Raw genomic sequence first — 15,312 nt, forward strand, 5'->3', positions numbered from 1 at the left:
GGTGACCATTGTGTGGAACTTCTGTGACATGGATGTATAGTAGGCCTGATCCTGAAGAGTGCAGAGTTCAAACTGAGATGTCAGTCTAGAGATCACTGCAGGTCGAGTCCAGGAAGATTGTCATTAATAATGAGGATTTCTGAAATATCTGGGGATGATCAGCCAATTGTAATTGACAAGGACTGGAATGGGATCGGAATGAGACAGCGGGAATCTGAAGGTTGATAATGGGATTTGGCAGGTTGGTGCAGCTCATGGAAAATGCAGTGTGGATAAAAGTGAGGTTATCCACTTTGGTAGCAATAATAGGAAGACAGATTATTACTTGAATGGGTATAAATTGAGAGAGGTGGACACTCAGCAAGACTTTTGTGCTCTTGTCCTTCAGTCACTGAAAGTAAGCGTGTAGGTACAGCAGGTAAAGAAAGCAAATGGTATGTTGGCCATCATAGCAAGAGGATTTGAATATAGGAATAGGGAATTGTATTGAGTGTTGGTGAGGCCACACCTGGAGTATTGTGTGCAATTTTGTTGTTCTTATCTGAGGAAAGATGTCCTTGCTATAGAGGGACTGCAGTGAAGGTTTACCAGGCTGATTCCTGGGATGGCAGGTCTGTCATATGAGGAGAGACTAAATCAGTTAGGATCATTTTCACTGGAGTTTAAAAAAGTGAGAGGGGATTTCATAGAAACTTATACAATCCTTACAAGTTAAAGAAAGAATGTTCCCAATGGTGGGAGAGTCTAGAACTAGAGATCATAGTTTGAGGATAAGGGTGAAGAACTGAGGTGAGGAAAAACTTCTTCACCCAGAGAGTGGTGAATGTGTGGAATTCACTACCATCGAATGTAGTTGAGGCCTAAAAGTTGTATGATTTTAAGAAGAAATTAGACATAGCCCTTGGGGCTAAAGGGATCAAGGGGTATGGGGGGAAGAGGGGATCAGGATATTGAATCTGATGATCAGCCATGATCACAATGAATGGTAGAGCAGGGCTGTAAGGCCCAATGGCCTTCTCCTGCTTCTAGTTTTTGTGTAACTCATCAAGGCTTCTTTCAGACTACCTCACAAATCCAATGACCCCTTGAGGTACAAAGGCAACAGACACCTGGGAACACCATCACTTTCCTTCCAATCCACAAACAAGACTGACATGGAAATATATCGGCTGTTCCCCCACTGCTCTTTGGTAAAATCCTAGAATTCTCCCCTAACAGCACTGTGGGTGTACCTACACCACATGGACTGCAGCAGTTCAGGAAGACAGCTCACCACCACCTTCTCAAGGTCAATAGGGAATGGGTGAGAGATGCTGGTCCAATAACATTCACATTCCAAGAAAGATTTTTAAAAATAGAGAATTGCTGTTGCTCATGTTCAGACTTTCCTGTCTGTTCTGTCAGCGCTAGAGGACTTTCCCACGAAAGGGAATACTGTTCATTCCAGATCTGGACGTGAGTTACACCAGGCAGTGAGGCAAATTAGTGTCAGTGATGCACAGCTCACAAAGACATGGAAGCCTCATAGTCCAATCGAAAGTGAGTGGTGAGTATCAGCCACATAGCGGTCATTTTACAACCAGATTTGACCACATTCCAGCAGTGGTCAACGGGTTAGAGATTTGAAACTATTCTGTATCCATTGAACCCAGGGATTCAGGGCTGTGGTTAAAGTGAACTAACTCCACACAGACAAGATACCCAATCTACAGTTTTCCCAGTCTGGCGATCATAACACACTAAAATAATTATTTAGTTACCAGTTTCAAAGGAAAATGAATGAAATCAAAAGGGAAAATGCTGGAAAATTTCAGCGGGTCTGGCAGCATCTATAAGAAGATAAAGGAGCTGACGTTTCGAGTCCAGATCCCATGAAATGAAAATACAATTTAATCAATCAGTGACTGTAAATGTGTGTTTCAAACTACAACAGATTTAGGGTCAGCCGCTCTATTGGTTCCCCTTTGTGTCTGTAACTTGGTGAAAATAATTGTTGCCAGTACAGTGGGCCTTAATTAGACCCTTTATATTTTCAATATAAACAGAATACTGCGACTGTTTCTGAAGGATTGCACACCAAACTGTCCTATCAATACAGTTGTCTAATTATCACTGCTGGGATTGTGTTGCGGGATTTATCACACACCTCCCTGACATTCACCTGCAAATTCTTCCTCCACGCTAAGAGCGAGTTTTGACACTCTCACCAACATCTCCAGGCACCGCCCTCAACAGGAGCAGATAATTCGCTCCAACTGCGGTGCTGGCGTTTGCAGTTTGCGGAGAGTCCTGTGGAGACATGTGTTTTGCAGAGCTCTGGATCTTCCTAAGCTGCCTCCCAGGTACAGGAACCAGGCTTTAACTGTGCCGTGTGAAGGGACAGAGCACCAAGTTTCAAAGGAACAAATGTTATATTTGTGATTGTTGTCTGAAACAAACGGTTTGATATTTCGCTAACTGAAATGAGATTTTGTGCATCTAAATGCGAAGGCAGGTGCTGATGAGATTTAACAGGGTAGTTCCGAGAATGAGAGACTTGAGTTAGATGGGTAGACTGAGGAAGCTGGAGTTCTCCTCGGAGAGAGGTTTGAGGGAGATTCAGCAGAAATGTTAAAAATCACCAGTGAATGGGGAAAAAAGATTCCCAGCTGACAAAGACATTAATTTGAGGTGATTGGTAAAGGAAACAACTGGGACAGCAACTTTTTAACACAGAGAGAGGTGTCTGAGACTGTGATAGAGGCAGATTCAGCTGAAATGTTTGGGAAGAAATTAACGATTATCTGAACCAGAACAGATATAGCGGGCTGAATGGCCCCCTCCTGTGATCTCACCATTCATGATTCTAAATTTAATCATCAATAATTTCAAGATGGGGTAATTTAATATTTAGTTGTTTTATACAGTTTTCTCTCCGAGTTGGGGAGTTCTGTGAGTAGGAGACTGGATAATTCCTCTAGGTTCCTGTATTACCGCATACTTCAATCACAAACACAAAGTAAACCAGTTTGTCTACATTTACCTGAATAATTGTTCGCGTTAGCTTGTAAAGTCGGGTCTCTGTTTGCACGTCATCTCATATTTTGGAACATTTTTATTTGATGCACTTTTGGGACTTGTTCTGTTAACTGTTTTTGTTCCATATATTTTCCGGGATAGCCCTTGATGCCCAGTCTTGGAAAATTGCACCCACGTTTCCGGACATCTACCATGTTTCAGGTATGACACTGATATCTTGGACAAAACAGGAAATCCTAAAAGTAACCATTCCATCATTCAATCCCGGTGACCAGGAAAGTGATTTATATTCCGAGAGAGATTGCCCTGATGAAGAATAAGTGACAGATGGACTCTGTTCATCAGCGTTTGTTTAATTTTCATCAGATTTGTTTTAGTAAAAGCGGATTGTAGATAAATTGAATTATTAAATGATCCTCCTTGAAGACTTTTGAAAGTGCGAGTGTGTACGTGGAGACAGAGAGGCGGGTGCCGCAGGCAGATTTTTTCAGTTTTACTCTCAGTGCTCCATGTGTTAATGTCGATACCTTTCAGAGTGAAGTGTGTACTCCTGTAGCTAAGAGCAGCTGTCAGTAATTGGGGAAAGGTTGGAGCAGGTTTTCCCAAACTCTTCCTGACACTCTTCTCTTTGACCCCCCAGAAAGTATTGGCAGAACCCCCGAGAAACATTCTTATTGTGCTGAAGATTAAAACCACAAAACAGTGATAGCTTTTATGCAATAGAAACAAAAACACACAAAGAAATGGATAAAAGTATTTTCTTATATATTATAGTTAAACAGTTCATTTGTTCAGCAAATACTTAAGTCTTATCTTTTTGACATTTTTAATGGGAAAAGTGCGCGCGCACACACAAATACACACTTTCTCACTAAAACATACACACACACACCTCTCTCACACTCACACCTCTCTCTCACACTCACACCTCTCTCTCACACTCACAACTCTCTCCACACTCACACCTCTCTCTCTCACACACACACCTCTCTCTCACACTCACACCTCTCTCTCACACTCACACTCACACCTCTCTCTCACACTCACACCTCTCTCTCACACTCACACCTCTCTCTCTCACACCTCTCTCTCTCACACACACCTCTCTCTCACACTCACAACTCTCTCTCACACTCACACCTCTCTCTCACACTCACACCTCTCTCTCACACACTCACACCTCTCTCTCACACTCACAACTCTCTCCACACTCACACCTCTCTCTCTCACACTCACACCTCTCTCTCTCACACACACACCTCTCTCTCACGCTCACACCTCTCTCTCACACTCACACTCACACCTCTCTCTCACACTCACACCTCTCTCTCACACTCACACCTCTCTCTCACACTCACACCTCTCTCTCTCACACCTCTCTCTCTCACACACACCTCTCTCTCACACTCACAACTCTCTCTCACACTCACACCTCTCTCACACTCACACCTCTCTCTCACACTCACACCTCTCTCTCACACTCACAACTCTCTCTCACACACACCTCTCTCTCACACTCACAACTCTCTCCACACTCACACCTCTCTCTCTCACACACACACCTCTCTCTCACACTCACACCTCTCTCTCACACTCACACCTCTCTCTCTCACACACACCTCTCTCTCACTCTCACACCTCTCTCACACTCACACCTCTCTCCACACTCACACTCACATCTCTCACACACACACACCTCTCTCCACACTCACACCTCTCTCACACTCACACTCACACCTCTCTCTCACACACACACACCTCTCTCCACACTCACACCTCTCTCTCTCACACTCACACCTCTCTCCACACTCACACCTCTCTCTCTCACACACACACCTCTCTCTCACACTCACACCTCTCTCCACACACACACCTCTCTCTCACACTCATACCTCTCTCCATACTCACACCTCTCTTTCTCACACACACACTCTCTCTCACACTCACACCTCTCTCTCACACTCACACCTCTCTCTCTCACACACACCTCTCTCTCACTCTCACACCTCTCTCACACTCACACCTCTCTCCACACTCACACTCACATCTCTCACACACACACACCTCTCTCCACACTCACACCTCTCTCACACTCACACTCACACCTCTCTCTCACACACACACACCTCTCTCCACACTCACACCTCTCTCTCTCACACTCACACCTCTCTCCACACTCACACCTCTCTCTCTCACACACACACCTCTCTCTCACACTCACACCTCTCTCCACACACACACCTCTCTCTCACACTCATACCTCTCTCCATACTCACACCTCTCTTTCTCACACACACACCTCTCTCTCACACTCACACCTCACTCTCACACACACACCTCTCTCTCACACTCACACCTCTCTCCACACTCACACCTCTCTCTCTCTCACACACACCTCTCTCTCACACTCACACCTCTCTCTCACACTCGCACTCACACCTCTCTGTCACACCTCTCTCTCTCACACACACCTCTCTCTCACACTCACACTCACACCACTCTCACACTCACACCTCTCTCTCTCACACACACACCTCTCTCTCACACTCACACCACTCTCTCTCACACACACACCTCTCTCTCACACTCACACCACTCTCACACTCACACCTCTCTCTCACACACACACACCTCTCTCTCACACTCACACCACTCTCTCTCACACACACACCTCTCTCTCACACTCACACCACTCTCACACTCACACCTCTCTCTCACACACACCTCTCTCCACACTCACACCGCTCTCACACTCACACTCACACCTCTCTCCACACTCACACCTCTCTCACACTCACACTCACACCTCTCTCACACTCACACTCACACCTCTCTCTTCACACTCACATCTCTCTTCACACTCACACCTCTCTCACACTCACACCTCTCTCTCAGACACACACCTCTCTCTCAGACACACACCTCTCTCAGACACTCACACCTCTCTCACACACACTCACACCTCTCTCACACCCACACACCTCTCTCACACTCACACACCTCTCTCTCACACTCACACCTCTCTCCACACACACACCTCTCTCTCACACTCATACCTCTCTCCATACTCACACCTCTCTTTCTCACACACACACCTCTCTCTCACACTCACACTCACACCTCACTCTCACACACACACCTCTCTCTCTCACACTCACACCTCTCTCCACACTCACACCTCTCTCTCTCTCACACACACCTCTCTCTCACACTCACACCTCTCTCTCACACTCGCACTCACACCTCTCTGTCACACCTCTCTCTCTCACACACACCTCTCTCTCACACTCACACTCACACCACTCTCACACTCACACCTCTCTCTCTCACACACACACCTCTCTCTCACACTCACACCACTCTCTCTCACACACACACCTCTCTCTCACACTCACACCACTCTCACACTCACACCTCTCTCTCTCACACACACACCTCTCTCTCACACTCACACCACTCTCTCTCACACACACACCTCTCTCTCACACTCACACCACTCTCACACTCACACCTCTCTCTCACACACACCTCTCTCCACACTCACACCGCTCTCACACTCACACTCACACCTCTCTCCACACTCACACCTCTCTCACACTCACACTCACACCTCTCTCACACTCACACTCACACCTCTCTCTTCACACTCACATCTCTCTTCACACTCACACCTCTCTCACACTCACACCTCTCTCTCAGACACACACCTCTCTCTCAGACACACACCTCTCTCTCAGACACACACCTCTCTCAGACACTCACACCTCTCTCACACACACTCACACCTCTCTCACACCCACACACCTCTCTCACACTCACACCTCTCTCTCTTCACACTCACACGTCTCTCACACACACACTCACCTCACACACACTTTCAAATCTCTTAGACACTCACACCTCTCTCTCACACACACACTCACGCCTCTCTCACACACACACTCACACCTCTCTCACACACACTCACACCTCTCTCACACACACACTCACACCTCTCTCTCACACACACTCACACCTCTCTCTCTCACACACACTCACACCTCTCTCACACACACTCACACCTCTCTCACACACACTCACACCTCTCTCACACTCACAACTCTCTCTCACGCACTCACACCTCTCTCTCTTCACACTCACACCTCTCTCACACACTCACACCTCTCTCACACACACACTCACACCTCTCTCACACACACACTCACACCTCTCTCATACACACTCACACCTCTCTCATACACACTCACACCTCTCTCACACCCACTCACACTTCTCTTTCTCACACACACTCACACCTCTCTCGCACACACTCACACCTCTTTCTCACACACACACCTCTCTCACACACACACTCACACTCTCTCTCTCACACACACTCACACCTCTCCCTCACTCACACACTCACACCTCTCTCTCACACACACCCACACTCTCTCTCTCACACACACTCACACCTCTCTCTCATTCACACACTCACACATCTCTCTCACACACACTCACACTCTCTCTCTCACACACACACACCTCTCTCTCACTCACACACTCACACCTCTCTCTCACACACACTCACACTCTCTCTCTCACACATACTCACAGCTCTCTCTCTCACACACACTCACAGCTCTCTCTCATTCACACACTCACACATCTCTCTGACACACACTCACACTCTCTCTCTCACACACACACACCTCTCTCTCACTCACGCATCTCTCTCTCACACACTCGCACCTCTCACTCTCACACACTTGCACCTCTCTCACACACACACACTCACCTCACACACACTTTCAAATCTCTCAGACACTCACACCTCTCTCTCACACACACACTCACACCTCTCTCACACACACACTCACACCTCTCTCACACACACACTCATACCTCTCTCACACACACTCACACCTCTCTCTCACACACACTCACACCTCTCTCTCACACACACTCACACCTCTCTCTCACACACACTCACACCTCTCTCTCACACACACTCACACCTCTCTCTCTCACACACTCACACCTCTCTCTCTCACACACACTCACACCTCTCTCTCTCACACACACTCACACTTCTCTCTCTCACACACACTCACACCTCTCTCTCACACACACTCACACCTCTCTCTCTCACACACACTCACACCTCTCTCTCTCACACACACTCACACCTCTCTCTCTCACACACACTCACACCTCTCTCTCACACACACTCACACCTCTCTCTCACACCTCTCTTTCTCACAGACACTCACACCTCTCTCACACACACTCACACCTCTCTCACACACACTCACACCTCTCTCACACACACTCACACCTCTCTCTCACACCTCTCTTTCTCACACACACTCACACCTCTCTCACACACACTCACACCTCTCTTACACACACTCACACCTCTCTCACACACACACTCACACATCTCTCTCTCACACACACTCACACCTCTCACACACATTCACACCTCTCTCACACACACACTCACACACCTCTCTCACACACACACTCACACTCTCTCTCTCACACACTCACACCTCTCTCACACACACACTCACACTCTCTCTCTCACACACACTCACACACTCTCTCACACACACTCACACCTCTCTCTCACTCACACCTCTCTCACACACACACTCACACTCTCTCTCACACACACTCACACCTCTCTCTCACACACACTCACACCTCTCTCCCACACAATCACACCTCTCTCACACACACTCACACCTCTCTCACACACACACTCACACATCTCTCTCTCACACACGCTCACACTCTCTCTCTCACACACACTCACACCTCTCTCACACACATTCACACCTCTCTCACACACACACCCACACACCTCTCTCACACACACACTCACACACCTCTCTCACACACACACTCACACTCTCTCTCTCACACACTCACACCTCTCTCACACACACACTCACACTCTCTCTCACACACACTCACACACTCTCTCACACACACTCACACCTCTCTCTCTCTCACACACTCACACCTCTCTCACACACACACTCACACTCTCTCTCTCACACACTCACACTCTCTCTCTCACACACTCACACCTCTCACACACACTCACACATCTCTCTCTCTCACACACTCACACACTCTCTCACACACACTCACACCTCTCTCTCACACACACTCGCACCTCTCTCTCACACACACTCGCACCTCTCTCTCACACACACTCACACCTCTCTCTCACACACACTCACACCTCTCTCTCTCACACACACTCACACCTCTCTCTCACACACACTCACACCTCTCTCTCACACACACTCACACCTCTCTCTCTCACACACACTCACACCTCTCTTTCTCACACCTCTCTTTCTCACACACACTCACACCTCTCTCTCTCACACACTCACACCTCTCTCTCACACACACTCACACCTCTCTCTCACACACACTCACACCTCTCTCTCTCACACACACTCACACCTCTCTTTCTCACACACACTCACACCTCTCTCTCTCACACACTCACACCTCTCTCTCACACACACTCACACCTCTCTCTCACACACACTCACACCTCTCTCTCTCACACACTCACACCTCTCTCTCACACACACTCACACCTCTCTCTCACACACACTCACACCTCTCTCTCACACACACTCACACCTCTCTCACACACACACCTCTCTCTCACACCCACTCACACCTCTCTTTCTCACACCTCTCTTTCTCACACACACTCACACCTCTCTCTCACACACTCACACCTCTCTCACATACACACTCACACCTCTCTCACACACTCTCACACCTCTCTCTCTCACACACACTCACACCTCTCTCTCACACACACTCACACCTCTCTCACATACACACTCACACCTCTCTCACACACACTCACACCTCTCTCACACACACTCACACCTCTCACATACACACTCACACCTCTCTCACACACTCTCACACCTCTCTCTCTCACACACACTCACATTCTCTCTCACTCACACACTCACACTTTCTCTCACTCACACACTCACACCTCTGTCACACACACACTCACACCTCTCTTTCTCACTCTTATGCTCGCAGTTCTCTCTCTCACTTAGGGCATTATTCAGTATATATAAAAAAACATTTTCCATCTGTGTGTGAGGGGAATGAAAATAGAGTCTGTGCCTTTGGTCTTGGGGTTTTGTGCATAAACTTATATTAAAGAAAGATCACTCTGGATTCCTCCCTTGTTCAGTGAATGATGGTCAAATTATAACACACACGGATCCTAGACTGACTGCTCTCCTATGTGTAGTGATTAATTTACCAATGGGGTGCATGTTTAAACATATGATTTGCTGTAATGTATTCTATCTTCATCCAGGAACCAATCTTGAACATAGTGTGAAAGTGTTTCTGTTTGTTACCTAAGATAAACAAATAGCAGTCAACTGCTGAGATATAACAGCAGATCGTTTTAGAAGCATAAAGGAGGTTCTTAGATTACAATCCTGGCCTGTGATTATGACTCAGTTTCACCTCAATACCAGGAAGATGCGATTACTCTAATTTGGTCAGATGCTGTTAGATTGAAAGGATATTTAAGAATAATGCGGCTATGTGTTGAGTTTGCTTGTTAAGTAGACCTGGATGTAACTGCAGAGTAACTTTGACAATATTGTTCTCTTTTCATTCATTTTAGAGGCATGATAGAACAAATATTAACTTGATTGGGTTTTTGGACATGACATATTACATAAATCTTGGGGTATGGTCTGGATCACCATTGGATTATCGCTCTGCTTTAACTTTTCCATGCCTCAGTACTGCTCTGCAGTTCTTACTGGGTCTTCCCAGCAACACAGCGCGTTACATGGGGGGAAGATAAATCTCACCCCAGTTTCACAGCACTGGCTGCTGTATGGTACATTTAAAGATTCAGTTTGAATGTTGTTGAATAAGTGAGGAGGGTAGCAGGATGGTGAGGTGGGTAAGTGGGTAATTATATGGGGTGACAGGTTGTGAGGTGGCAGTTGGATTGAAGGATAACTGGGTCATGTCAGGTTGGGTAGCGGGAGTTGGGTGAACAGGATTATCGAGTTGGTTTGAGGGGTAGTTACATTGATGGTTGTTGGAGGGATCAGGGAGTAGTTAGGGGTCATGAGAGTTGGTGCACCATGGGATAGTTGGTGGGGTAGTGGAGGCGGGCTCTGTGTAAGTATTGTTACTCAGATGTTAGACTAGTATTTGTTTGTCCAGCATTTTTGGGGTAACTATCCAGATAAATCCCATGGAACTGTTCAAAATCTCTACCTCTAATTCAGAAGGTTTTCACAGAGGATCCTGGGAACAGAGAAATTGCCCGTCAGAAATTGAAACTTTGCGGCAATTCCCACAGAGGTCAGATCTTCCACGGGGTCCTGATAAGCATCTTGCGTTCTATGTCCACTCTCTGATGATCCAGGCAGTAAGCAAGGATCAGTGTTGAATTTGAGTTCATGCCGTAAGATCCCACTTCACTGATTCTCCACTCTCACATTTGCTGTCACTAGTAATTGTTACACAGAAGCCCCAGGGAAGCAGAGTCAATCCGGATTACTCTCCTGACCTCCTTCATAGCTAGGAGCTCATTGTTTTGGGTTGACTTGCAAAGAGTAAAATATGAACAAATACAATAGTGGGGGCCTTCCCTCTTAAACAGAAAACAAAATGTCTTTTAATTAATTCAGCAAAGTTAAAGTGCCAGGCAGTCAACATAAAGGAAGAAACATTTACATTCATACAGCAGTTTTCACAGTTACCTGACATTACAAAGTGTTTCAGAGCCAGGGAACTCAATGTGAATGCACACTCAGGACGGAGGGATATGGATTGAATTGCTTCCAGTTGCAAGGGAGAAGTTTTTTTTAACAGTAAGAATAAAATAACTTTTTACTGTGTGTTCACAGGAATTCTGTCATTACCATATGCTGAAATTGAAGAACCATTCGAAGCTTGGTACAACCACTCTGGGAGTGTCAGCCGCATTGAATATTACCACGGTATAGGTTTCACCCTGATGGGTTCACATATGGTTTGAGTTAATGAGACATACGCTTGTGTGACTATGAGGGTAAATTTATCACAGTTGGATTCTTATGATTTTCATGGAATTAAACTCCTGACTACATCCATCTGTTTCACTAACCTGGTTATCTCCCTGTTTGGTATCAGTCAGTGATGAACAACGATAACAACATGGAACTGCCTGATTGAGAAGAATTCATACAAATGTTTATTTTTTGCAAACATAAGATTGATGTTACAATCTGGAATGAGCTGATTTCGTTCAAAACAAGACTTGCTGTTTTAGTTTTTCATCTGGCACACAACACATCACAAGATTGCCAAGAAGAGAGTTCTGATCGGTTGGCAAGTGGATGCTGATTGGTAGAGGCATTACTATGGGGATTATATCAAGGAACAGTTAACTGCCAAACTTTTGTTCAAATTCAAGCCAAGCATTGCCATGGGGAATGAACCAGGGAATTCCGAGTTGTTGTTTAATTGGAAAAGGCATAATGCATGGACATGTTCCTTCTACCTGCACAGGACAAGGCCTTGTTTGTGAATATATTTGGGAATATAAGGGTGGCACAATGGTTAGTACTGCTGCCTCACAGTACCAAGGACCTGGGTTTAATTCCCAGTTTGGATCACTGTCTGTGTGGAGTCTGCATGTTCTCCTGTCCGTGTCTGCGTAGATTTCTTCTGGGTGCTCCGGTTTCCTCCCACACGTGCAGGTTAAGTGGATTGCCCATGCTAAATTTCCCCTTAGCAATCAAAGGTGTGTGGATTAGGTGTATTGGCCATGCCAAATTGCCCCTTGGTGCCAGGGGAACCAGCTGAGGTATGTGCATGAGATTATAGGGATAAGGGCATGGGTGGAATTGTAGTCGGTGCAGACTCAATGGGCTGAATGGCCTCCTTCTGCACTGTAGGATTCTATGATTTCAACATGTGTAGTAAGCCACACTCTGTGCCCAACTGATAATCTTAAATTTATTTTCCATGTAATTCTTAGCGCAATCAGGTTTAGCAGATGTTGTCCAGTCTCAGTATCACATCTAATGGAATCTAACCAGGCCGTGTTTGCAAAACTCAAAACATAGCTTCCAACTTAAAATGTGATCCTGTGTTTGGTCCACGCCAGCTAAACATCCTGATTATACTAAGAATTATACTAAAAATCAATTGGGATTCAGCTGGGCTTGCAATGTGGTTTGCTTTAGCATGCTAGGAACTACATATATTTATACACAGGGTGCTGTATTTGCAGGCAAAGGGAGCATGTCCACACTTTGCAGTTTTTTCAATGAAACAAAAGCTTGCGGGGGCAGCCATTACCTGGTTCATTCCTGACAGCAAGGTCTTGAGCGCTGAAAGTTGACCTGCCTGTTTTAACTTTGAACAAAAGCTTGGAAGTTAACTGTTCTCTGCTGCATTCTCCATGGCAATACATCTACCAATCAGAATCCACTTGCCACTCAATCAGCACTCTCTCCTCACAAAGTATATAAATTGTTGTTCCCTTTAGTCTTGCAGTCTGTGCTGATGAGTGAAAGACAAAAGCTCTTTTCTCCAGCAATACACAAATTGAATTTGACATGTGATTGTGCCAAGGTTGTGATCACCTCAGGATTATTTCATGAAAACCTACTAGTTTAAGTCAGCAAATTGATAAAATTGTTTTAAAAATATTGTTTATGATGATAGCATTTGTGTCCTGTTCCCCATATCTTTACTGTATTGTCAGAAGGGAACCAGGTTGAAAGTACACTGTTTTCGGAACAGGATAAATTGAAGAAAAAGTCAGCTTGGCCAATCTTACACGTTAACCAAAACAGTAACACCAGAGGGAGAGGAGGAAATTGCCCACCCAGCTTCTCGATACATGAATGTCACCAGGAGATAGGGAATCTTAAAAAAAAAAGAAAGCGCGATGCTTGGAATCAGAATCATTCTGAGCCAATTCAATGAGATCTAATTTCACCACGAATACCAGGGTTTTAAACTATCCAAATTGGAGAAATTGTGAATGTTTTAATTTTGTAATTTAGGGACATTGGAATAAAGGCAGGAGCATAGGCCATTCAGCCTCCTGAGCCTGCTCCACGTGGCTGTCCTTCTAGCTCAGCTTCACCTTTCTAACCAAGTCCCTTCATTCCCTGACAGTCAGAATCTATCAATCTCGATTCGGGATGTCCTGACCATCCAGAGCTCTCTGTGATGGAGAATTTCAAAGATAAAGAAGCCTTTGAGTGAACAAATTTCTCATCGTCTCAGTCCTATGGATAGAAGATTGGCTGACAGGCAGAAGGCAGGGAGTGGGGTTAAGGGGGTCCTTTTCAGGATAGCAATTGGTGACTAGTGGCGTTCCACAGGGTCAGTGCTGGGACCACAACCTTTTACTATATACATTAATGATCTGGAAGATGGAACTGAGGGCATGACTGCTAAATTTGTAGATGATACAAAGATATGTAGAGGGACAGATAGTGTTGAGGAAGTGTGCAGGCTGCAGAATGACTTGGACAGTTTAGGAGAGTGGGCAAAGAAGTGCCAGATGGAATACAACATGGGAAAGTGTGAAGTAATGCAATTTGGTCAGAAGAATAGAGGCGTAGACTATTTTCTAAATGGAGAAAGGCTTTGGGAATCTAAAGCATAAAGGGACTTGGGAGTCCTGGTTCAGGACTGCCTTAAGGTTAACATGCAGGTTCAGTTGCCAGTTAGGAAGGCAAATTCAATGTTAGCATTCATTTCTAGATGGCTAGAATACAAAAGCAATGATGTACTGCTGAGGTTGTATAAGGCTCTGGTCAGATCCCATGTGGAATATTGTGAGCGGTTTTGGGCCCCATACCTAAGGAAGAATGTGCTGGCCTTGGAGGGGGTCCAGAGGAGGTTCACAAGAATGATTCCAGGAATGAAGGGTTTGTCATGTGAGGAGCGGTTGAGGAATCTGGGTCTACCTATACCCAATGGAATTTAGAAGGATGAGGGGTGATCTAATTGAAACTTATAGAATACTGAGAGGCCCAGTTAGAGTGGATGTCAAGAGGATGTTTCCATGAGTGGGAGAGAAGAACTCGAGGGTAAAACCTCAGAGTGAAGGGATGCTCCTTTCAAACTGAGATGAGAAGGAATTTCTTCAGCCAGAGAGTGGTGAATCTGTGGAACTCATTGCCATAGAGGGCTGTGGAGGCCGGGTCATTGAGTGTCTTTAAGACAGAGATAGATTGGTTCTTGATCAATAAGGGGGTCAAGGGTTATGGG

The 15,312-nt window shown here is 45.8% G+C and overlaps 1 protein-coding gene across 2 annotated transcripts in view; it reads left to right on the forward strand.

The window, feature by feature from the left end:
- Positions 1–2,233: 2,233 nt before the first annotated feature.
- LOC145357693 (digestive cysteine proteinase 2-like) overlaps positions 2,234–15,312 on the forward strand; it is a 39,335-nt gene continuing 26,256 nt past the window's right edge. For both annotated transcript variants that reach the window (XM_080211120.1, XM_080211121.1), the window contains exons 1-3: positions 2,234–2,342; positions 3,160–3,219; positions 11,943–12,035. In XM_080211120.1, coding sequence (XP_080067246.1) covers positions 2,300–2,342; positions 3,160–3,219; positions 11,943–12,035 — 196 coding nt within the window. In that variant the 5' untranslated portion in view covers positions 2,234–2,299. The remainder of the gene's footprint in view (positions 2,343–3,159; positions 3,220–11,942; positions 12,036–15,312) is intronic.

This window comes from Carcharhinus amblyrhynchos, chromosome 24 (genome assembly GCF_965287045.1).
Source record: "Carcharhinus amblyrhynchos chromosome 24, sCarAmb.v2.hapA, whole genome shotgun sequence".
NCBI classification, from domain to species: Eukaryota; Metazoa; Chordata; class Chondrichthyes; order Carcharhiniformes; family Carcharhinidae; genus Carcharhinus; species Carcharhinus amblyrhynchos.